General features: G+C 39.7%; 1 protein-coding gene across 1 annotated transcript in view; it reads left to right on the plus strand.

Annotated features, from left to right (window-relative positions):
• LOC122788869 (interferon regulatory factor 2-like) overlaps window positions 1–24220 on the plus strand; it is a 590221-nt gene that overhangs the window by 280589 nt on the left and 285412 nt on the right. The window contains exon 3 of the mRNA XM_044055774.1: window positions 6989–7088. Coding sequence (XP_043911709.1) covers window positions 6989–7088 — 100 coding nt within the window. The remainder of the gene's footprint in view (window positions 1–6988; window positions 7089–24220) is intronic.

The following is a 24220-nucleotide window of genomic DNA, read 5'->3' on the forward strand; positions in this document are numbered from 1 at the left end:
ATGACCTTTGGAAACAGATTTAACCTATCTAAGTCTAAGTAGAGTTCATAAAACTGTTTATTAAGTCTATATATTTTTTATGGATGAGCAATAGCTAACTAGATGAATGATTATGCAGAGGAATGGGATACCAGGCTGAAAATCATCACACTAGTGAGTGGCCCTCTAAATATTGATCACTCACATGCAATTCCATAGTTTGTTTCATAGTTTCATAGTTTCATAGTATAGTACTAGGCTATCTGCCCTGGGGCATTTATAAGCCTAGCCATAGTGATGTGGCTTTTGCCACCCCATGAAATGGTACAACAATGTACAGAATAAATCTAGAATACTGTGCCTCTGTCTAGTAGTGACACAGTGACGGTCCCCTTATATAACAGAATTAGTTTACTGTGCCCCTGTCTAGCAGTGACACAGATGTGACCACTGGGGTAAACTTACGATCTCCCATCCACTCATCAAGATTTCTCTTGAAGAGAGTCAGTGAGGGGCTGTGCCTAATACGAACTGGGATCCTGTTCCAAAGCATGGGAAGCCTCTGGGTTATGAATCTATCCCTCCAGCATGTCCTATTCATACTTGTGCCGAGGTTTAAGTCTTTAGCTCTTGTGGTCCTGATGGATTTGGATTTTTTGAGGTGGAGCATGTCCCTCAGATCCTGATTGGACATGGCCTTGTACGTCAGGCAGAGATCACCTCTGAGCAGGCGGTATGTTACTGAATAGAGCTGAAGTTTCTTTAGTCTGGCAAAATAAGACATATGTTGGAGACCCTTGATCCTTTTGGTGAGGTACTTTTGTGGTCTCTCCAGCTGTTGCAAGTGCCGGGTGAGGTACATACCAAATGGGGCATTGTACTCAATCATGGGTCTGATGAGGGAGGAATATAGGGGTACAATGACATCCTTGGATCTGGATGTGAAACCCTTCATGATGAGGTGTGCAAGGTAGAATGCTTTTCTAACCACTTTGGCAACGTGGGTGTCAAATGAGAGGTCGCTGTCTACTTGGGTCCCTAGGTCTCTGATTACTTTTTCCGTACTCAGTGGGTTGCTGTCTATGTGATAATTTGTGGGTACTTTGTTTTTCCAAAAGGGATGACTATACATTTTTGGCATTTAGATTAAGGCCGGGACTACGGCACCAGTTGTCTGCTTCAGTGAGGCCTTTTTGTAGGATGTGTGTATCTGCTGGTGTATCGACTATGGCGCCTAGTTTGCAGTCATCTGCGAACTTTGTCAGCTACAGCCCTCCCATGTTTGCTTTAACATCTGAGAAATAAATGCCGAACAAGAGGGGTCCCAGGACAGATCCCTGTGGGACACCACTTGTGACTGGCTTTGAGTCTGACATTGCTCCAGCGATTTTAACTTTATGGGTTCTGTCCTTTAGCCAGTTTGCAACCCATCTAGTGACATAAGGGTTTACTTTTAAGCTGTTTAGCTTATCTATGATGCCTGAGTGGGGTATTGTGTCAAGGCCTTAGCCAAGTCCAGGTATGCTGTATGGACTGCTTTGCCCTCATCAATGGCTCTAGTGACTGTTTTGAAAAAGTCAACCAGGTTTAAAAGGCAGGATCTGCCCTTTACAAAGCCGAACTGGGTGGGGTCAAGCGTCTGTAGGTCCCCTATGTCTCCGTTTATGAGTTCCATAATGATTCTTTCCATAGCTTTGCAGACCAGGCTAGTCAAGCTTATGGGGCGGTAGTTTCCAGGGTCTGTAGAGACACCCCCCTTGTGGAGTGGGACCACTGTTGCTGTACGCCAGTGTTCAGGTACATATCCCGAAGTAAGGCTAAGGTTAAATAGCATTTTTATGTGTGGGTTTAGCTCCTCTTGGAGTTCACGTAACACGCACCCCGGGATACTGTCAGGTCCCATTGATGCTGTGTTTTTTGCTTTGTTTAGAGTGGTTCTCACTTGGACATCTGAGATGACAGGGAGATTACATTCAGCTGGGATAAGTATTTCTTCTTTTGGGGGTGAAGGAGGTGAGAAATTTGCACTGAACCTGTCAGCCAGAATGTTAGCAATATCTGTGGGTTCAGTGTATTTTTTGTTGTTGTGAACCAACTCTGAGCATATCTGAGGGTTTCCGCCCAGGTTTCTAACATAGCTGAAGAAGGCTTTGTGGTTATCTTTAGTGTCCTTAGCGATTTTTCACTCAAAGTTTGCCTTGGATGTTTTTATGAGAGAATGTAGTTTTCTGCTAATGTTAATCAGAGATGCCTTCCCTTCATGGGATTTCGCTCTGACGTGCAGTAGCTTCCTTCTTTTGGTATACAATTTGTTTATGGCTGAGGTCCACCAGACAGGACGCTTACATTTGGTGGAGAGGGACTTGGATTTGTTTGGGATTGCATGATCCATGCATTCTTGGAGATGTCCATAGAAAGCATTTGTGAAGGATTCGGCATTGTGGGATGTGGTATCCACTGGCACAGTGGGCTTAAAGGATACCATCTGAGTCTTAAGAAGAGTGAAGTCTGCTTTTGAGAAGTTTTTCACTGTGGTCTTTTGTGCTGGGGGTGGAGGTGGGATATGTATATCCAGGGTGATTAGTTTGTGGTCAGATCTCACTAGTGAGGGGTATACTTCGGTGTGGAGCATTTTGTCCCCATGTTTGTGATGATCAGGTCTAGTATATTATCTCCCCTAGTGGGAGAGGTGACTAGTTGTTCCAGTGCATTTGAATTTATGAATTCCAGGAACCTTTGGGCTAGGGTATTAGGGCTAGAATAATGTACCCAATCTATGTTTGGGTAGTTGAAGTCTCCCAGTATGATGGTATTTTGTGATACATTCATATCCTCCAATGTCTTCAGGAAGGCTGAGTGGGGTTCTTGAGATTGGGAGGGTGGTCTGTAACATGCTACCAGTTGTATAGCAGTTTTGCCTATGGTTAGTTGCACCTGTATGGTCTCTGATGCTTCATGTGTTGCTACTAACCTGGAGGTGTGGGTGCCCTTTATGAATATGGACACTCCCCCCCCCTTTGTGGTTCGGCCTGGGTTTTGGGGCCGAAAAGCATGGTACGAGGTATAGCCTGGTAGAGCTGGGGTGCTCTCAGGAGCCTTGAACCAGGTTTCAGTTACTGCACAGACGTCGATGTTCTCCATGCTGAGGAGTGCATGGAGTGCCTGCATCTTGAGATTTAGACTTCTGGCGTTGAGCAGCATTACCCTTAGTTTTTTTCCATTTTTGTTGTCTAAGGAGGTGGGTTTGTCTTTTGAGCCTTGCCTAAAAAAGGCACTATGGGGGTGGCAAGAGCCTTAGCCAATATCTGGAAGCCCAGTGGTGACAGGTGTAAGCCATCCCTTGTGAAGCAGCGTGGCTTGTCCAACATATCATCCCAGGCAGACAGACATTGGATCCCCTTAGAATGACACCAGTACTTGAGCCAATTGTTAAAGCTGATCATCTTGTCTTTGTATTGTGGTATCATTCTTGGTGAGGGCAAGATGCTGCTCAGGGTCAGGGTCATACCAGCCTGGGCTACATAATCGGAGAGCTCCTCTATGTCTCTTTTCATGTAGTCCAGGGAAGTACGTCTCAGGTCATTCACACCAGCATGGACAATGACGGAGTCATATTTGTACTTGCTTTGGAGTGACCTGAGTGCGTGTGTTATGTGGCGGATCCTAGCTCCCGATGGACAGCTCACAGTCACCTTCTCCTTGTTCAGCCTGGTCAGTGGGACATCAGTGTGTCTGACTATGGAGTCACCTATTACTAGTGTATCAGGCAAGGTGTTTGGCCTTAAGGGCTGCGATTGGTCGACACACTGATTTATTGAAGTATGTGTTGCATGTGTTTTGTTTTGAGGTGGTGGATTTTTGGATGTCTGCTTTGGGAGCCTCTGTTGTTTTGGTAAGTTTTTATTAGAGCCTCCGAGTATGTCTTTGTGTTTTTATGTGTTTGGTTTGCAGTTGTGGTAGGTCTATGTGGGACTGGGATAGTTGTGTGTGTGGTTGCCATCTCCTCCTGTCTGGTCATGCCAGCCCTGAGTTGAGAGAGTTCAGCCTCCAGTTTGGCTATATAGTTGCATCTCTCACATGTATTTGTGTTTGTTGGGAGGAGGAGAGGGTTGTCTGTGTACATGAGACAATTGTAGCATTGTCTCAAGATGCCCAGATTGACCAGCTGAACTGGAGACGATGCCAGTAATCTACCACTCGACATGCTAGAACAGTATAAGGGAGTGGTATACCTTTAAGGGAAGTGGGTATTCACAGCGGTGGTAAGTAGATGTAGTGCTTTACTTAGTACTTTGTGCAAAAACACATTATCTTGGGGATTTCTCTTTTCCTTGAGATGACAGTGCAACCCCAGAGTTGGTACATATAAGTAGAAAGAAGTGTGGGAGGATGCCATCCTGCCAGTGAGATGGGTGCAGCAGGTAAGCCCCCTGCAGAAAAAAAAAGTTTTTGTTCATTTGGTTATCTTGTGTGGATCATAATCAAGTGATTTTAACAGACTGTGATTGATGCTCTGTAACTTTATGAGAGTTATAGCAGAAATTAATTAGGAAAAACAAAATCATTTTTATTTCTAACTGTTGAATGCCTCAATAGCTTTTAGAGACTGGGCATCCTGTATATTGCACCCTTACTGGGAACTAATGTTCACCTGCAGGGTGTTACCCTACAGGTAAAGCCCAATGAAAAATGAGTCCACTGCTTCATGGCAGCATATCAAGCCACCAGGGAGCTCGGCCTGAGAAAATGGAACGTCCAGCATTATTTTATGCTCTCTAAGCAGTGCTTTTGCTGTTTAGCAAGTGTGAAATAAAAAAGATGTGTGTGTGTGTGTGTGTGTGTGTGTGTGTGTGTGTGTGTGTGTGTGTGTGTGTGTGTGTGTGTGTGTGTGTGTGTGTGTGCACGTGTTTATGTCTGCATGTGAGAGTGTATGTGTGTATGAAAGTAAGTGACAGAGATGGTCAAAAATAAATGAAACAGAAAAAAAGTGTGTGCGTTTATGTGTTTATGTTGCTGTCTGCCTGTGTGAGTGAATGCATGCATGAAAGCAGAAGAGACTGTGTGTATGTGTGTGAGAGGGAGAGAGAGACAGAGAGAAAGTGAAGACTGAGAGCGATCGGGCGAACCCTGGCAGAAGCAGCATCACATAAGAGGTTTGCGTACCTCTCATACCTCTCAACCTCCCGGCACAAGAAATCTGGACATAACCACAAATAATGGAGAAACAAACGACCAAATATAGGGACAGATTTTAAATATTGCTCTTAGAAAGTTGCTAGAATAACAGCATTTCCATTAGCATGTATTTTCTGAAGGATATGGAGTCTGAAACTCAAATGTCTGTCATTACTTATTGAATTGAATCCCCAGTGATTTCACAGAACACTAAAAATTGTACGAGGAATGGACCAATCATATGAGGCAAAAATCTGGACAATTGAGAGGTATGCTCTTGACTCTTAACTCAAGATAACTGGATAAGCCTAAAATGAAGGGGGGACAAATGCTCAAAATAGAAACATTTTACTTGAATATTGGAATTTGTGTTAGCATATATTTTCTGAAGCAGAGGTGTGCCTGAAAGAGAGTGAGTGAGCTAAACTAGTGGCAGCAGCAACCACAAAGAAGGTGTAATACCTCTGGACCTTTCAGCTGAAGAAATCTGGATAAAGCCTAAAATAAAAGGGGACGAAGGCTCAGAAATAGAAATGCATTTTAATTATTGTTCTTGAAAATTACAAACTTGCTTAAATAAAGGATTTCTGTTAACATGAATTTTCTAAAGAAAATAAAAGTCTGAAACCTCACATGTATGTCCTTATTTAGTAACTTCAATCTCCAATGACTGCCAACAAACCAAATGTCTTAGGAGTAAGAGACCAAAAAAAATAAAGTAAATACCTGGATACTTTTAAAGTGTTATATTTTGGATATAAAATGTTTCTTTCAACACCATTAACGTTTACTACAGCAAGTTTGAAACATTAGGAGGGGAAACTAAATTATATCAAAAATATATAAAAATATACAGTAATAAGCAAGCAATAATGCCCCACAGGGTGTGTGTTAATGTGTAATTAATGCCTGCCCAGGGGTGATGTGAGGCCTGATGCAACAGGAGGAGGGCCTCTACACCCCTGGTAGTGCATTAATTACCCATTAACACATACCCTGGAGGGGGATTGTTGCGCTTAGAGCATGGGCTCTCTGTAAAATTGTTGTTTTACTTACTTATGTTTTTTTTTACTATTTTATTTTTTTAATATATTTTTAATGTAAAATAATTTCTCTGCCTAATGTTTCATACTTGCTGTAGTATATGTTAATGGTGCTGGAGGAAGCATTTTACATCCAAAATATATTAAAAAATAAAACAGTACTTAAAAAAATACATAAGTAAGTAAAACACAACAATTTTACAGAGAACCCATTCTCTAAGGGCTGGCAGAGATTATTCTGTCTTCACTCTCTAAACTTTCGTACTTCATCACTCTCTCTCTCTCTCACACACATACACACACACACACACACACACACATATGTACACACACACACACACACACACACACATATATATATATGTGTACACACACACACACACACACACACACACATATATATATATATATATATATGTAAACACACACACACACACACACACACACACACACACACACACACACACACACACACACACACACACACACATATATATGTGTACACACACACACACACACACACACACACACACACACACACACACACACACACACGTTTCTTTTCACTCAATTGATCACTAACTCTCTCTTACTCAGCCTGTCAGAGTGACAGGCTTTTAAGTGTGTCTACTTAAAGGTGTAAATGGCTAGGGATTTTAAGGTTCTCATGATTGCTTGCCTAGCATCATTCCTACGTTCCTTGTGTTTACTAAATTAATTACTTCTGGAATATCATTAGTTACTGACAAGTTATTTGTCTTTCAGTTTATTTGTTTATTATTACTTTACAGGATGAAAACATTTTTCAGATCCCATGGAAACATGCTGCCCGCCATGGATGGGACATGATCAAAGATGCCTCATTGTTCAGAGAATGGGCGATACACACAGGTAAGCCCACTGTACAGGGATAAGCTACATTGCAGCTAGGAAGGCCACATCAGAATACCTGATTACCCATTCATAAGCCCAAACTCAAATATCAACAAGAAAAGTACGAAAAATATGCGTGTGTGTGTGTGTGTGTGTGTGTGTGTGTGTGTGTGTGTGTGTGTGTGTGTGTGTGTGTGTGTACATATATATGTGTGTGTGTGTGTGTGTGTGTGTACATATATGTGTGTGTGTGTGTGTGTGTGTGTGTGTGTGTGTGTGTGTGTGTATGTGTGTACATATATGTGTGTGTGTGTGTGTGTGTGTGTGTGTGTGTGTGTGTGTGTGTGTGTGTGTGTGTGTGTGTGTGTGTGTGTGTGCCCCTGTTAGAACACTGGAGGTTCATAACTTCAACAATCATAACAGTGAACCCAGAATGCCATAACGCCAGCATTGAAAAGATTGAGCTGTGAAAGTGAGTGATTGTGCAAGATTGCAGTACAGTTGGGTTTGAGGTTTTGCCCATTCTCAACTGCAGTCTGATGTTGGAGTTGGTATAAATACATAGTAGGGAGTGTTGGGGGTGCAGGGGGGGGGGCTTGCCCCGCTGCAAAAGCTTTTATAGTTGTTGTTTTCAGTTTGGTATTGTGACACTTCAATGTTGTGCCTTTCAATCTTCTGCGTTCACTGTTGTTTATTTATTTTACATTTATTTATCACGGAGAAAAGCTCCATTACAAAAATACATTACAAACAATACAAAAAAATTGATAGCAGTCAAGAATACATAACTTTGGTAAATATAGGAAGTAAATAGTTTATACGTAAACAATAAAAACTGAGAGAGCAATATAAAGTGGAAAAAAAAAACTAACAAATAAACTAGCATGAAATAGCTTGTGCCATCATAGAGAAATGACTGATCAGTAATTAAATATCATGGGTTTGGTGGTAAATATTTCTGAGATATATGCATGGTATATGAACAAGAATATGGCTGACTGTTGGTATGCTAGTGTTACTTGTAAATAGTGACAGCTAAGACAATACTGAGGTGAAGTACAAGAAGGAGGGAATATGATGAAACTATAGGAAGCCTGGGATAGGTAGATAAAAATAGGATGAAACTGTAGGAAGCCTGGGATAGGTAGATAAAAATAGGATGAAACCGTAGGAATCCTGGGATAGGTAGATAAAAATAGGATGAAACTGTAGGAAGCCTGAGATAGGCAGATAAAAATAGGATGAAACTGTAGGAAGCCTGGGATAGGTAGATAAAAATAGGATGAAACTGTAGGAATCCTGGGATAGGTAGATAAAAATAGGATGAAACTGTAGGAATCTTGGGATAGGTAGATAAAAATAGGATGAAACTGTAGAAATCTTGGGATAGGTAGATAAAAATAGGATGAAACTGTAGGAAGCCTGGGATAGGTAGATAAAAATAGGATGAAACTGTAGGAAGCCTGGGATAGGTAGATAAAAATAGGATGAAACTGTAGGAATCTTGGGATAGGTAGATAAAAATAGGATGAAACTGTAGAAATCTTGGGATAGGTAGATAAAAATAGGATGAAACTGTAGGAAGCCTGGGATAGGTAGATAAAAATAGGATGAAACTGTAGGAATCCTGGGATAGATAGATAAAAATAGGATGAAACTGTAGGAATCCTGGGATAGGTAGATAAAAATAGGATGAAACTGTAGGAAGCCTGGGATAGGTAGATAAAAATAGGAGCAGTAGTGAGCTAGAGATAGGTAGAGAGAAACTGGAATTCCATGATAGAAGGAATCGTCTGGATGTTAGAATTTAGTAAGAGAAGAGATATGTTGGTTGTAAGGAGGAGGAAGGACAGAATGATCAGCCTGGATTAGTGCAGGAGCAAAGCCAGTTTCTGGTTAGGTGTTCCTTAAGCAGTAGTTTAAATTTGGATGTGTTGCTAGAATTTAGTATTGCCTGAGGCATGGAATTCCAGGACTTAGATATTTGGTGGGAGAATAAAGAGTTACAGTAACAATTATTAGATTTAGTTACTTTGAGTAGTAGTTTGTTGGAGGATCGTAGTGGCCTTCCATTTGCGTAGGCCTGCATTGAGGTCTTGAGTGCAGGACAATTGTCTGGATGGTGGAAGATGGAATGAATGAAAGTTAGTTCGTTAAGGAACAGGAGATTTGGTGGTTCAATCCAATTTAGTTTACGAAGTGCTGTGCAGTGATGTGATCTGTAAGGGATATTAGTAGTGAGTCTTTCGATTTTGTTATAGCAAGACTCCAGTTTGTTTAAATTTGTTTTTCTGAGATTAGTGAATATTGGTAGGCATATAGAAGGGCAGAGAGCAGATGAGTCCTAGCTATATGATGGCTAGTGGCCTCGGTTAGGTATGGCTTGACTCTGTATAGTGAGCCTAGCTTAATGTGGACCTTTCTGATAGTTAGAGTGAGGTGTTTGTCAAATTTTAGGTTGCTGTCAATTGTGACTCCAAGGATTTTGGTGTGCTGGGGCAGGTTCAATTTTAATTTTATTGGATAGTGATAGAGACTTATCAGGAACTTTGCTATTAGTGAAGAGCATATGTTTTGCTTTATTCAGGTTGAGTAGGAGTTGAGAGTCTGAGAGGTATTTTTCAATGTCTTGGAAAGATTGTTGGGTTATTTATAGGAGTTCTGGTAGTAAGAGAGCTGAACATATGAGGGAGGAGTCGTCTGCATATTGAACGATGGTTGTATGCCAGGTGGCTGTGCTGAGCCTGTTGGTGAATATGGTGAATAAATTTAGATGTGTGTCTAAATAGCTTTAAGCTAATCGAACCACCAGGTCGAGCCCCGCGCTTAACATAGATCTTAAGAGATTTTTATTTTTTCAAAATACTGCAAAAATTCTCCTGCACAATAAAAAATGACATGGTGACTCTTGGTTCTTCTTCTTTTACAGACACCTTTATGGTGACGGGCATCATCTGGGTTAATGTAAGCTTGCAATCTTAATTCCTTAGTGTAACAAGTGCACTCACCTACCTTCTGAAAATATTGCACAATAAAGGAGAATCTCATTTGAAGAAGAAGAACCAATACGATCATTTCTAAGCTGGTTGACTGAGTTTGTAAAGCTAACACAGGCAGTGGTTGTACTGTGTTTAGATTTGAAGCCATGTTGAGATGAAGATAGGAGAGTATTGCTTAGTAGATAGTCGAGGAGTTGTCTGTGTATGCATTTTTCAAGAATCTTGGCTACAGGAGGGAGGAGGGCAACTGGCCTGTAGTTTGAGAACTCAGCAGAGGAGCCACCTTGGTGAAGAAGCATGATACAAGAGACCTTCCAGAGTTTGGGGGTGTACTGCTCAGCAATGGAATGGTTTATTAGGAGAGATGTAGAATGGGAGATAGCATCCGCTGCTAGTTTTAGAAATTCACTGGGGAGTTGGCGAGCTGTGAGCGAGGAGGGCTTAAGCTTGGAAAGATGTTTTTTGATGGCATTCTACCTACTTGTTGTTGCTGGTACAAGGGCTCCGTGGTACGTTTTTGGATTTCAACTGTTTTTTGTCATTTGCATTTGCCTATTCGTCTGAATTGGTTTGACTGAAAAGGAATTGAGGGTTCTGCCCATTTCATTAGGGGCAGATAGGGGGGTCTTGCTGTTGTCTTTTCACTAAGAAGAGTATAGAGTTAATTAAGTGTGAATTAAATTGAGAGGCAATGCTATGTGCTGTGGTTGGAGCTGGGTTGTGATCTGTCCAGGCTTTAGTAGTTGTTTGATAGCTCCCCAACATTTTGGGGGATTGTTTTGGTGTTTTTGTTGCATTTTTGTATAGTATAGCTTTTTGTTGTGCCAGATTTGCTTTTTGGCAAGGTTGCATTATTGACGGTAGGTAAGTTTTGATTTTTGGTCTTGTTATATAGGGACGAGACTCTCTCTGTTTGATGAGCTGCTTGATGTAATGAGTAAGCCATGGTATGTGCTTGGAGTTAGAATGGGTATTTCTAAGGGGAGCAAGGTTGTTTAGTGTGTTGAGGAATTTGTCAATGAAATACTGAACAGCCGAGTCAAGGTGCAGATATTTTAAAGGGGACCAGTCACATTGTTGCAGGAGGGATTTGAAGACTTTAGGGGAGAAATGTTTTTTGTTGTGAACAAGTTTGTAAATGATATATTTAGTAGGACAAATGCATTGCCTAAGAAGGCAAGTGGGTAGGTGATCATTCAGACTGTCAGGGAGACAGCGAGATTGGTGACAGAGAGGGTTTGTAAGTGTCCAGTCTAGTATTGATTCTTTTTTGCTATGTCTGTCAAATCTAGTAGGGATTGTATAATATGACAGAAACCATGGAGGTTAATAAAATAGGAGGGATTTTCCAAGAAGCAGGTGTACCAGTCCATGTTGAAATCACCTATTATTATTTTCTATTAACTAAAAGTTGTGGCATACCAGCAAAGAAGTTCTTCAATAATGTCTAGGATGTTGCCTGGGGGTATGTAAATAGCTATTATAATGATATGTTTGTAGGAGTTTAGTTGAAGGCGGGTAATTAGAATTTCAGAATTCAAGGGGTCTGGGGGGGGGGGGGTTGATTTGAAATATTTCTAGTTTGATTGTATTTTTATATATTGCAGCTATGCCACCACCTCGTTTATGAGTCCTGGCATGTCTATGGATGTTATAACCATGGGTTAGGCTTTCACTTTCGATATGTGGGGTTTTAGCCATGTGTTATGGCTACTAATATGGGAGAGTATTGGGTGCTCATGTGTTTTATATAGGATGCTTCCTAGGTTCATGTTTAATATTAAGGGATCAGCACTACTTTGTGGGAGACTAGTGATGTTTAGGGTGTAAGGGTTGATTTTAGTGATGTTTAGGGTGTAAGGGTTGTTTTTAGTGATGTTTAGGGTGTAAGGGTTGATTTTAATGATGTTTAGGGTATAAGGGTTGTTTGGAGTGACGGGGTTTGATTAGGGGTTGAGTTCCTGGATTAGGATGTATGTCAACACTTAGTTTGATCAGGGTAGAACTGAATAGAAACAGGTGTGTGAGGTGGGTAACTAGTTTAAAATATTTCTGCATAAATGTGGGGTTAACTGTGAGTGTGCATATATTTAAATGTGAAGAGTTCTGTACTGGAGCTGTTGTAAAGGTAGGGAGATATGAAGGCATTGTTTAAAGAAGTGTGAGGTGTGATGTTGAGAGGATTAGTGGGGGAGTGGATAGTTATGACCTGTTGCGTTTGATTATGATAACAAGTAGAAAGGTAAGAGGTAATTAGCAGAATACATAGTAGAATATGTCTTGAATATCCTACTCGGGGGCAGTACTGAGAGATGTGAATGCCACTGGAGTAGGTGAAGTGAATGGAAAAGCCTTGCAAGCAATGGGTGATAGAGAATTCTTCTCCTGGCTGAACAGGGAACTGATACCATCATGGGACGGATTCGGGGGCCAGCCAAGAGAAGGTGATGATCCTGTTTCCAATTATAAACATAAAATTTATAAACTGGAAAAAACTCTGAAAAAATTCAGGGGCTTACAGCTTGATAACATGTTTTTCGAAGACTGTATATGCCTGGGAAGAGTACCGAAGGGGCTAAGAATCTGTAAGTTCCCTAATAACATTCAGAGTGGTTCAGTTCTACACCAGGAACTTTTAGAACTGTTTGACCGGACAGGCATTGACTTTATGCGGTTACTAATTAAAGACAATGCTAGAATAATGTGCAGTTTGAAAGATGAAATTGTGACATTACAAAGACAAATAACTGCTGATAACCTCTTTGAGACAAACAAAGGGGTTTATTCCACCATCTTCCCGAGGGTTGAGCAACACAAAAATAACATTAAAAAGAAAAAAGAGAAGAAGCTGAAAAGAGACAAGGAGGAATACGAGCAGAAGAGGGTGTACCCAATTCCAGGTGCAGGTGGTCGACCAAGAGTTTCATTCGTAGAAACGGATGAAGAAGTTGTGGAAATTTTGCCAGGAGATGAGGTTGATGAACCGGAGGTGTTTGGTGAGCAAGGGACTGGTTTAGAGCAGGATTTTCGACCATTGCCAAGAAGGTCTGCATGGCTGAAAAGCAGGTATGGTTCCTGGACACCCAGAAACAACAACACAAAACAGTATTAGAGAGACTATTGTGTGCAACAAGGGGGTCAAACAGAAGGAAGGGGAGACCACCACCACCACCACAACCATTCTACCAATGGTAAGACCATCTCAGTTTGTTGTTCATGACAACTTGAAGTATTTTTCTAACTGTTTTAGTACTGAGGTGATGCATAAGACTGTTGGTGATAAATGTGTGGGGAAGATCGATTATACAAGAATCCACAGTAAAACAAATGAATGGTCACGTGTGTTTGGTGGAAATGACAGCACTGAGTGTTATACTGACTTTCCTTGTACTGTGCTGTTTTAAGAGAATGTTGCTGATACCTGGGACATTGGAAATGGACTGAATACTATAAATGAAAGTTTTAGCAATAAGGCCTTATTGTTACAGTATGCTGTAGAATGTAAGAAGCATGTCTTAAGGAACTGTATAATGATTTTGATGTAAATATGGAAAAGCATTGTGTTGAGATTACACATGAGACATGCTGTGATGAATCTTTGGGGAACAAGCAAAATCTAGATGCATTGAACACAACTAATGAAGGAAATTATATATTTTTACAGCACGATTTTGAGTTTAACAATGTCCCTGCTGAAGCTATGTATAATGACAATAGTAACAATAACAGGGAACGGTAATGACAACAATGAAAACGGAAATGTTTGTATTCTAGAATATAAGGGCCCAAGATTTATAACTACAGTGGAGTCATATTAAATAACACCCATGCAAAACTATTGGTAAAAGGGTTTAGTTTTATCTCTAAAAACAGAATTATATGGTTAACACCATTTTAGATTTAAAGATGTTTGCAAGGGCCATAAATTTAAAGTTGGTAATGCAGAATGGGAAGGAGAGTGATGCAACTAGAGTAACCTTAAAAAGGAAAAGTACTTATAACCCCCCCATTACCACCGGTGGCCCTTTTCGAAAGATTGAATGAAATAGAGTACAGGAATTTAATAGGGAATAAGACTAGATGGATTACCCAGGATTTAACAAAAGATGAACAACAGGCATTAACAGAGTTAATGAGGAACCAAGAAGTAAGAATCATGAAGCCCGATAAGGGGGGAGGGGTAGTTATAATGGAACATTAGGACGACACCACTAGAATGATGAAATATTTGAATGACAGTTCCTACTTTAGTGCAGCATCACTGAATGAGGTTAACATCTTTAATGCTAGATTAGACGTGATTTTGGAAGAACTCTTCCAGGAATATACCTTCAGTGAAGATGAGGTGAGATACTTAAAGGTGAACAATCCTGTAACCCTAGCCTTCTTTGGGATTCCCAAAATTCATAAATCATTAGGGGAGCCACCAATGAGACCTATAGTGGCAGGAGGTGGGAGTAAAACAGAACCTTTAGCAAAAATGCCAGATTTCCATTTAAAAGGATTTTTTGAGGATAAGAAACATGTCTTGGAGGACTCTTGGCACTTATTACAGTGCATGGCAAGGAATGAGTTCAAGGAAGAGGGTATTTTATTGATTATTGATATTAAGGACCTTTTTCTTTGTATCCCACATGAAGAACGAATTCAATATTTTCAGGAAGCACTGAGGGAAAGAACCAGATTTTCAAGGGATACGGTGTATGTCTTAGCTACCCTCATGGAATTGGTTATGAAAAATAATTTTGTGTGGTTTCAGGGGGAATATTTCAAGCAAATCCGAGGTGTAGCAATGGGTGCAGCAGTAGCCCCTGTATTTGCTAATATTGTTCTTTGTTATTGGGAAACCAAATTTGTGTTAAATTCAACGTTTAGAAAAAATATCTTTAGATATTATAGATTTTTGGACGATATTCTAATATTATGGGAAGGGGGGGCTTGATGAGGCAGATGATTTTTTTGAACTATATCAATGCCACTACGGATTTTTTGAGATTTACCAGTAAAATTGAGAAAGAAGCAGTTAATTATCTGGACGTCCACCTATATAAAAATAGAAGGGATGGATGTTATGAATCATGTACATATGGGAAGCCCACCCATTCGAATAGTTATCTGCACTTTGAGAGAGACCACCCTTTTGGCAAAAAAGAAATTTGGTTAAGAGCCAAATGATTAGAATATCAAGACTAACGACAGATGACAACAGGTTTAAAGATCAAATGGTTGAGTTAAAGACTATGCTGGCAATAAGGGGTTACCCAACTAGTGTCCTAGAGGGACAGGAGAGTTATGTAAGAAGCAGGGGAGAAGATTTTTATCCCCCATTATTGAAAAAAACCTGAGAGTTTGTTGACTGTTAAGAAGACAGAAGAGGTAATTACTGCTGTGTGCTAACATATAATGAGGATAGTGTAGAGGTCCGTAAAATGGTGGAAAATAACTGGAATTGTGTTTCTGGAGCATATGGATTAACTGAAAAACTGGGTAATAAACCAAAAATAGGTTTCAGAAGAGGACCCAACATTAAGAACTTATTTGAAAGGAAGAAAGACAAAGATAGGATTCCATTAGGTAATATGAGGAACTGCAATGGCTGCAGGGAATGTAGGTATATCTATGAATGTAGGAATATAGTGATAGAGGGTCACAATAGAATAATTCCAGTGAGAGGGAATTATAATTGTAATACAAAAGGAGTTGTCTATGTGGCATTGTGCCAGTCATGCTGTGCATATTATACAGGAAAAACAGAAAAGAAGTTAAAAAAGAGAATTTACCAACACATTTATGCAATTAGGAGACAAGATAAAACAAATGCTTTATTTAGACATAGCATAAATTGTAAGGATTTTAAAAAATTCCTCTTCTGTGTATTGGAAAAGGTAGGTAGACAGGAGAGGGGGGGGGGTAATTGGCCCTGTTTTTTAGAATACAGGGAAACACACTGGCAGGTCTTGTTGAATGCTACAGTTTTTCCTGGTATTAATGACAGGATTTCTGTAAGAAGCTTCATTTAAAGGCAGATGAGATTAGATGAAAATGGTTTAAGTGGTTAATCACAGAAGCAATTAAGTTAGTATAAATATATATATATATATATTTTTTTAACAGACAAAATGTTTATGCTATATGTGTTTTTATAGGAGAATTATTTATGTATTATACATAGCAATATATTTTTAAAGAACATATTAATGTGTTTTTAACTTGAGAGCACATTTAACTAATTAATTGATTTAAGTTAATTGATTGTGATTAAGCAATTGAATTGTATATAAAAAAGGGGGGGAAGTGTGTAAGGTTTTGTATCTGATGAAGTTCCGTTTGTATTGAGTGCGAATAAAGGGAACGAAAGCGCTTATAACCTTATCTGCCTGGTGTCTGGTTCTTTTCAAGGAGAAGGTATCCTGTGACATTTTTTTGTTGGATAGTAGAATATGTTGGAGCAACATTGTGTTTGTATTTAATATGGAGTTAAGTGTTGTGTTGGTGAATGGTATAGGGAGTAGCTAATGAGGGTGTGGCTGCTATAGGCATGGGTTGTACTGAGGTTAAGAAAAACAATCTGTGTTGTAGTATGTGGCTAATTGGCAATTATGTGTAAGACTGATGTGATTGGACAAACGTTGTTGCTATGAATATTCAACGTTCTAACATGGACCTATATATATATATATATATATATATATATATATATATATATATATATATATATATATATATATATATATATTCCGGATACTGGCTAAGACTCTTGCCACCCCTATAGTGCCTTTTTTAGGCAAGGTTCAAATAACAAATTCATCACCGTAATAGGTACAAGCAAGCAAAAGTTGAGGATAATGCTACTCAATGCTAGAAGTCTAAACCACAAAATGCACTCACTCGAGGCACTCCTTAAATGGGAGAACATCGACATCTGTGCAGTGACAAAGACCTGGATCAAAGCTCCAGAGAGCACCCCTGCATTACCAGGCTATAATTCATAGCACACCTTTCGGCCACCTAACCCAGACCGAAGCACTAAATGCGGAGGCGTGTCCATATTCATTAAGGATATCCACACCTCCAGGCTAGTTGCACAGCATAATGCATCCGAGATTATCCAAGTGCATCTAACTCTGGGCAAGACCGCAATCCAAATTGTAGCTTGCTATAGACCCCCCAACATGCCCCAGGATTCCCACTCTTCATTTCTTGATACACTGGAAAATATTAGGATACAACACAACAATAATGGGTGATTTCAACTACCCCAACATTAACTTGGAAAACTACTCATGTACCAACTCTTTTGCTCAATATTTTCTGGAATTAATAAATTCCAACACCTTGGATCAACTTATTCACACCCCCACCAGGGGCAGCAATATCCTAGACCTGGTCATTACCAACAAGGGCAACCGGTGTTCCACACCAGAGGTCAATTCCTCGTTGGTCAGATCCGACCACAAGCTAATCACCCTAGACATCCATATCCCGCCCCCACCCCCCATTAGGGAAACCACCGTAAAATCTTCTCCAAAGCTAACTTCACACTTCTTAAGACAGAAGTGGCAAACTTCATGACACCCATGCAGGCGGACAATAGAGGTACGACTGCTGAATCCAACACAAATACATTTTATAAGCACTTACACGAGTGCATGGATCATGCTATCCCCAACAGAAACAAAAAAAGGAAGCCAATCTGGTGGTCCTCTGCCATTAACAAACTCTACAACAGAAGGAAGAAACTGTTGCAAAAAAGAGTAAAATCCCATGACTGGAGGAGATCCCTGGTCAGCATCAGTAAGAAGCTGAGATCCCTCATAAAATCCTCCAAAGCTAATTACAAAAACAAAATTGCCACTGACTCTAAAGACAACCACAAAGCATTCTATAGATATGTCAAGAATCTCAATGGCAACACTCAGATCTGCTCTGAGTTACAGCACAATAGCATTAAATATACAGAACCAACTGATATTGCCAACACCCTGGCAGATAGGTTCAGTGCTAATGTTACCCCCCTCTCAACCTCTAGAGGGCCCATCTCTATACCAGAAGAATGCAAAGTTCCTGTAATCATGGCTGCATAGGTAAAAAACACACTCTCCGAAGCCAAAAACACAGCATCCATGGGACCTGACAATATCCCAGGCTGTGTTCTACACAAACTACAGAACGAACTGGCACCCCACCTAAGTACCATGTTCAATCATAGCCTCACCTCAGGTTTTGTGCCCACTGAATGGTGCACCATGATGTTTATCCCACTCCACAAAGGGGGAGCCATGTTGGACCCCGGGAACTACTGCCCCATTAGCCTGACGAGCCTGGTCTGCAAGGCCATGGAACGTATCATCATAGAACTCATAAACAAAGACATTAGTAATCTCCAAACTCTGGACCCCAGGCAGATCATGTCTCCTAAACCTGATAGGCTTCTTTGAAGCAGTCAACAAAGCCATAGATGAGGGTAAGGTTGTTCACACAGCCTATCTAGATCTTGCCAAGGCTTTCAATGCCATCCCCCACTCTGGAATTATAGATAAACTCACTAAACTAGGTATAAATCCCTATGTCACAAGATGGGTTGCCAACTGGCTCATGGACAGAACCCAAATCCAACTTCAGACCAGTTACAAGTGGAGTACTACAGGGTTCAGTCCTGGGTCCTCTCCTGTTTGGTATATACTTCTCTGAAGTACAGACTAATGCAGAAGGTCTTTGGCTAATGAAGTTTGCAGATGACTGCAAACTGGCAGCCATAATCGAAACTCCTAACGATGTGGACATCCCACAAAGGGCCTCACTGAGACAGATGCCTGGTGTCAAAGCCATGGCCTGAAGCTCAATGCCAAAAAGTGCATTGTCATCCCCTTTGTTAAAAACTCTGTACCCATGAACTACCACATAGGTGGTAGTCTACTTAACACCGAAAGTGTGATATGAACCTATGAGCCTATGAACTTATGGAGAGACCTTGGGACACAGGTGGACAGTAGTCTCTCCTTTGATAATCACATTGCCACAGTGGTCAGGAAATCCTTCTACTTGGCACACCTTATCACAAAAGGTTTCTCATCCAGAAAAAAAGAGGTCATTGTTCCCCTCTACTCATCACTCATTAGACCCATTATAGAGTACAGCACCCCTTTTGGTATGTAGCTCTCATGACATCTACAACAACTGGAGAGGCCACAGAAATATCTCACAAAGAGGATTACTGGCCTCAAACAGATACCCTACGCAGACCATTTCAAAAAATTCCAGCTTTACTCTGTCGCATATCGCCTACTCAGAGGTGATCTCTGCCTAACATATAAAGCTATGTCAAACCCAGAGCTGTTGGACATGCTCCACTTAAAGAAATCCCAATCCCTCCAAACTACATGCTGTAGGGACCTAAACCTTGTCACCACAATAAACAGAACATGCTGGAGGGATAGATTCCTGTCCCAGAGACTTCCCATACTCTGGAACAGACTACCTATCTATGTCAAACAGAGCTCCTCATTAGCACTCTTCAAGAAAAATCTTGATGATTGGATGGGAAACAGGAAATTCACTCCGGGGATCACTTCTCTGGCTCTGCTCGACAAGGGCACAGGAAAATAATTTTCTTGGATGGCGAAAGCCAGGGTACCTTTTTGGCTAGGCTTATATAGGCCCTAGGGCCAATAGCCTAGTACCTACCTTTGAACCTATATATATATATATATATATATATATATATATATATATATATATATATATATATATATACATACACACACACACACACACACACACATGGATCTAGGACATTTGCTCGAATAAGTAAACGTCTGAATCCATAATAACCGAACACACTTTAACAAAAGCACTTTTATCGAAAAAGCGATTTCGTTAAAGCGTGTTACAAAAAATAAAACACTACATTAACATTTTTGCAGGGGGGGGTTCACCCCCCCTGCACCCCCCCCACACCCCTCCCACTTTAATATTCTCCCTCCGAGGCCGCACTACTGTGGGGAAAAGGGAATTTTCCCTTACCCGCACCGTAGTACAGCCTAGGCAACAGGCATACTTATGCAAAAGCGCTTCTTTGCTGAAAAGCATTTTCGCATAAGTATGCCCGGCCGTTTGGTTTTAGGTTGTTTGCTCATTCGAGCAAATGTCCGGAACCCATATACACACACACACACACACACACATATATATATATATATATATATATATATATATATATATATATATATATATGTGTATTTTTTTTTTTTTTTTTTTTTAAGTATGGTCAGATGTTACTGCAGACAGAAGTGTATGAATAAAGTATGTTCGCTTAGTGTAAGCCATGATGTTATAATGCTACTACTGAGTGTTATTTTTGGGTGCCCTAATAAAGCACAGATTAGAAGAACACAATAAGATGGATGCCACTGATATTTATGAAAAGAGCAATATTTTGTCAGTAATCAGATTTGTTATACTGTGTGTTTGAGAATTGCCTAATAAGTGAAAACAGATTAATTCAACACACTAAACAATGCATACTTCAGAAGAATCAAGGTATTGGGTGCATTCAAATGGTCTCATGCCCTACCACACACCTGTAGGTGTAAATTATTGACCTGTGGGTGTAAATCACACACCTGAAGATGTACATCACACACCTGTAGGTCTACATGTCATACCTGTTGATGTACATTAAACACCTGTAGATGTACATTACTCACCTGTAGGTGTATATGTTAAAGCTCTGTGATGCATACTGCATCAGGATTCATTGCTGACATATTGTGTTGTGGGTAATCCTTGAAACTGCATACCTCCCCTTCCAACCCACATTAAGGCTTCATGCCAGAGTGAATATTTACAGCCTGTAGGAGAAAAGGTAAAGTGAGGCATGAAAAGGCTCACAGAATTCCGTAGTTTGGGAAGCCAGCCTTACCAAAAAGGCCAGATGTGAAATGAAGATGCATGGATAGCAGATAAAGGAAATGGGTTCCGAGTGATGATACGAGATTGTATTGCCCTGAAATGACCATAAATCCCACTGCTGTACTGAACTGAAGAACAAAACAAAATTAAATTGCTTAAGAGACTGAAGACGAGGAGGATGAAGGACAGAGGAGCAGATATATATGTTTTAAATGCAGCTTCAGGATGATTAGACAAGCTGATTTCATGGAGCAGAGATATATAGCTATGAGTACAATTCAGATGATGCAAGCTTGACCAGCAAACCAGGAGACAGAATAGCCAATGAGGGGGGATGACAATGAGTGGTCATTTCCAGCTCACTCATCCTGGGGAAGCGTGGGAGGTGGCCTGCTCTGCCACAATGCCAGCTCCTGTCTGCTCTGCCACAATGCTAGTTCCTGTTGGAGACATACATATACAGCATTTGGGTTGGGGATGTGTGCCTGGTTCTGCCAAGCTGCACCAATGTGGTAGCCTTCTTGGTGCATGTGCAAAAAATACAAAGTCAGAAGAGAATGTGATCCATGGTCTTACGTCTGTGAGCATGTTGGGCATTAAAGGGTGGCCAGAGAATAAGAATATCCATCATGGCTGCCTAAATGATGAATACAGTATGACTGGTTCTTACCCACTGAATGGGGAACAAATAGGCACAGTCACTGCAAGACGGCTGGTTAGCAGATACCAGGCAAGACAAAGGAATAAAAAAAATTGCTGCACAGACTATGTAGCCAACCACTGCTGTTTGTATGTTCACAGAATCGTTCTCCCTTCTTCCATCAACAGGTTTTCCTCCATGTGTATTAGATGAATGGCATGCAATATGTGTATTGTCTTGCCTTTGTAAGGCACTGGGCTGTGACAATATTTTGTTAGTGAAGGCTACAATGTTTCAAACTTAGCTACTTTATTTTGAAACAAAATTTATGCATGGTCACACTCCTGAAAGGAACGGAAGCCTCAGCTTAGTAGCATTTGCTAGAAGCCAGTAATAGGACTTAATTAATCTAGTTTTATTTCAGGTCTTAGTTTTAATATCTGAGCAGTTAGAAACTTGGCATGCTATATGGCTGCAGTAATGTATTCTTGAACTAGCAAATCAAGTTCAAATATCAACGTAAATAACATAGACATAAACTATAAAATGTATCTGAGCACAGTAGGGTATCGAAAAGCTCAGTCCCTTATCATTTCTTATTATATTCAGTCCATGGCCAAGTAATAAATTCCAGGAATCTCATCCATGATGATTGGCAACCTCTTTTAACACAACCAGGAACCAAAAAAGTATCAGCAGTTTGCAAAGAAGCAGAAAGCCCAGACCATATGTTCGTGCTTCCTGCTTCTTTGCAAATCGCTGATACATTTTGGTGACTGGTTGTCTTACTTTGTTCGTGGTTGGTTGGTTTATAACCTCTTTTAAGGAAAAAGAAATATATGAACATTCCCTTGTTTGAATGTGGTGATGTCATTTGTGACAACTTTAAATGTCGTCAAGTATGACATCCAACTCCCTGTCATTGCTTTCTGTGGTCACATTTTCATATTAATTACTAACTACGTTTACTATAACTGACTGAAGTGTCTCATCAGACCATAGTCACCTGCACTATTACCTGGCCACTCAGACTGGACAAGGCATTCACTTCTTTACTTGCACTAGGAATCGCAGTTTCAGATGCAAAAGTATACATTAAAATGTATTCGCCTGCTGAGTCACCTTTGGGCAGCTGCCATTCGCCTGTCCAAAGGTGACTCAGCAGGACTGCCCTCTGTACTACTAATGGACAGAACAACTCCTAAATGTTTTATTCCATGCATGGGTCCCCATAAAATTTATTTTTATTTATTTATTCTTATTGCATTTGTTTACCAGGAAAGTCCACTGGGGCATAAAAGAGCCCATTTTCAGTGGAGGCCAGGGGAGAAAAGCTCCGACAAGAACATAGATAAAAAAAAAAATTAAACATTAATTGGTGCTGAAGTAGAAACAGTGTTACACATAGTGATTACAGTAATATATACAGAATATATGCATAAAAGCAGGAATTTTTTTTTTCAAAACAGGTTTATTGTTTTAACATATAAGAGAAATATCATAACAATTTTATACAAGTAATTAAAAATAGATATTATTATAATGTTCAGCAAAACAACTAAAGTATTTACAAAGACATCCACTACAATCAGATCAATTAATTAAACTGAAATACCATGCTATTGAAATTAGAATTTTTTTTAACAAATTTTGTAAATTATCCCATACAATATAATAAGATGTTTTTCTAGTTGTTCTTGACCTAATTGTGTTTATTTCCATATGGCACACTATATTCATAACATTTTTAAATTCATTGAACGAAGGAGGTGTATCTGAAATCCAATTTCTGGTTATTATTTTCCTAGCCACTGCTATAATAGACCATAACAAGGGAAGCTTAACCTTTTTAACACTTTGAGGTACAGGTGTGTTGAATAATATAAGAGATTTAGAAATAATGAAATTATCTGTAAAAAGAGCCTGCAAAAATTCATTAATTGACTTCCAGTATTCTTTCAATTTTATACAGTCATAAAACATATGAGCCCAGTCAGCATTAATTTCTACATTACATCTCTTACATAGATTATCTTTATTATTTATTTTATTCATCATCAAAGGTGTATAAAAAGATCTATGTAAAAATTTCCATGTATAAAGTCTCCAGACAATGGAAGACGTAGTTCTATAGGCAGATTCCAATATATATTGTTTATCTTGTTGATTTGGTGGGTCCCCATTAATAGAAGTGAAATAATTCCAGTATGTATCTACACCGTAAAAAGTTTCTTGTCTGATAATTTTATGTATGTATGAAAGTTTACCTTTATCAGAAACTTTATGTTGTAAATTTAATATCAAGTAATCAATCAGTGTTGGAATAGATTCTTTAACTGTTATAGACATTAGATCTATTTTATTAATGAGATGTTGTCTAAAGGTCTGAACCTCTAACCAGCAAGTTTCTCTTAGATCAAATTCTTGTTTTAAGAAATCTAGATTTTTAACTTTATTATCAGATATCAACTGATACCAGTATTTTAGATCATTATCTATAGCTAAATGAGTTCCTTCAGAAGTAGATGACAAAAGCATACCCTGAGTATACATTATAGGAATATAATAAAATTCCATTCCCTATACTTAGGGTGCATGAA

The sequence above is a fragment of the Protopterus annectens genome, chromosome 14.part0 (genome assembly GCF_019279795.1).
Source record: "Protopterus annectens isolate FY-2018-M chromosome 14.part0, PAN1.0, whole genome shotgun sequence".
In the NCBI taxonomy this organism is placed as follows: domain Eukaryota; kingdom Metazoa; phylum Chordata; order Ceratodontiformes; family Protopteridae; genus Protopterus; species Protopterus annectens.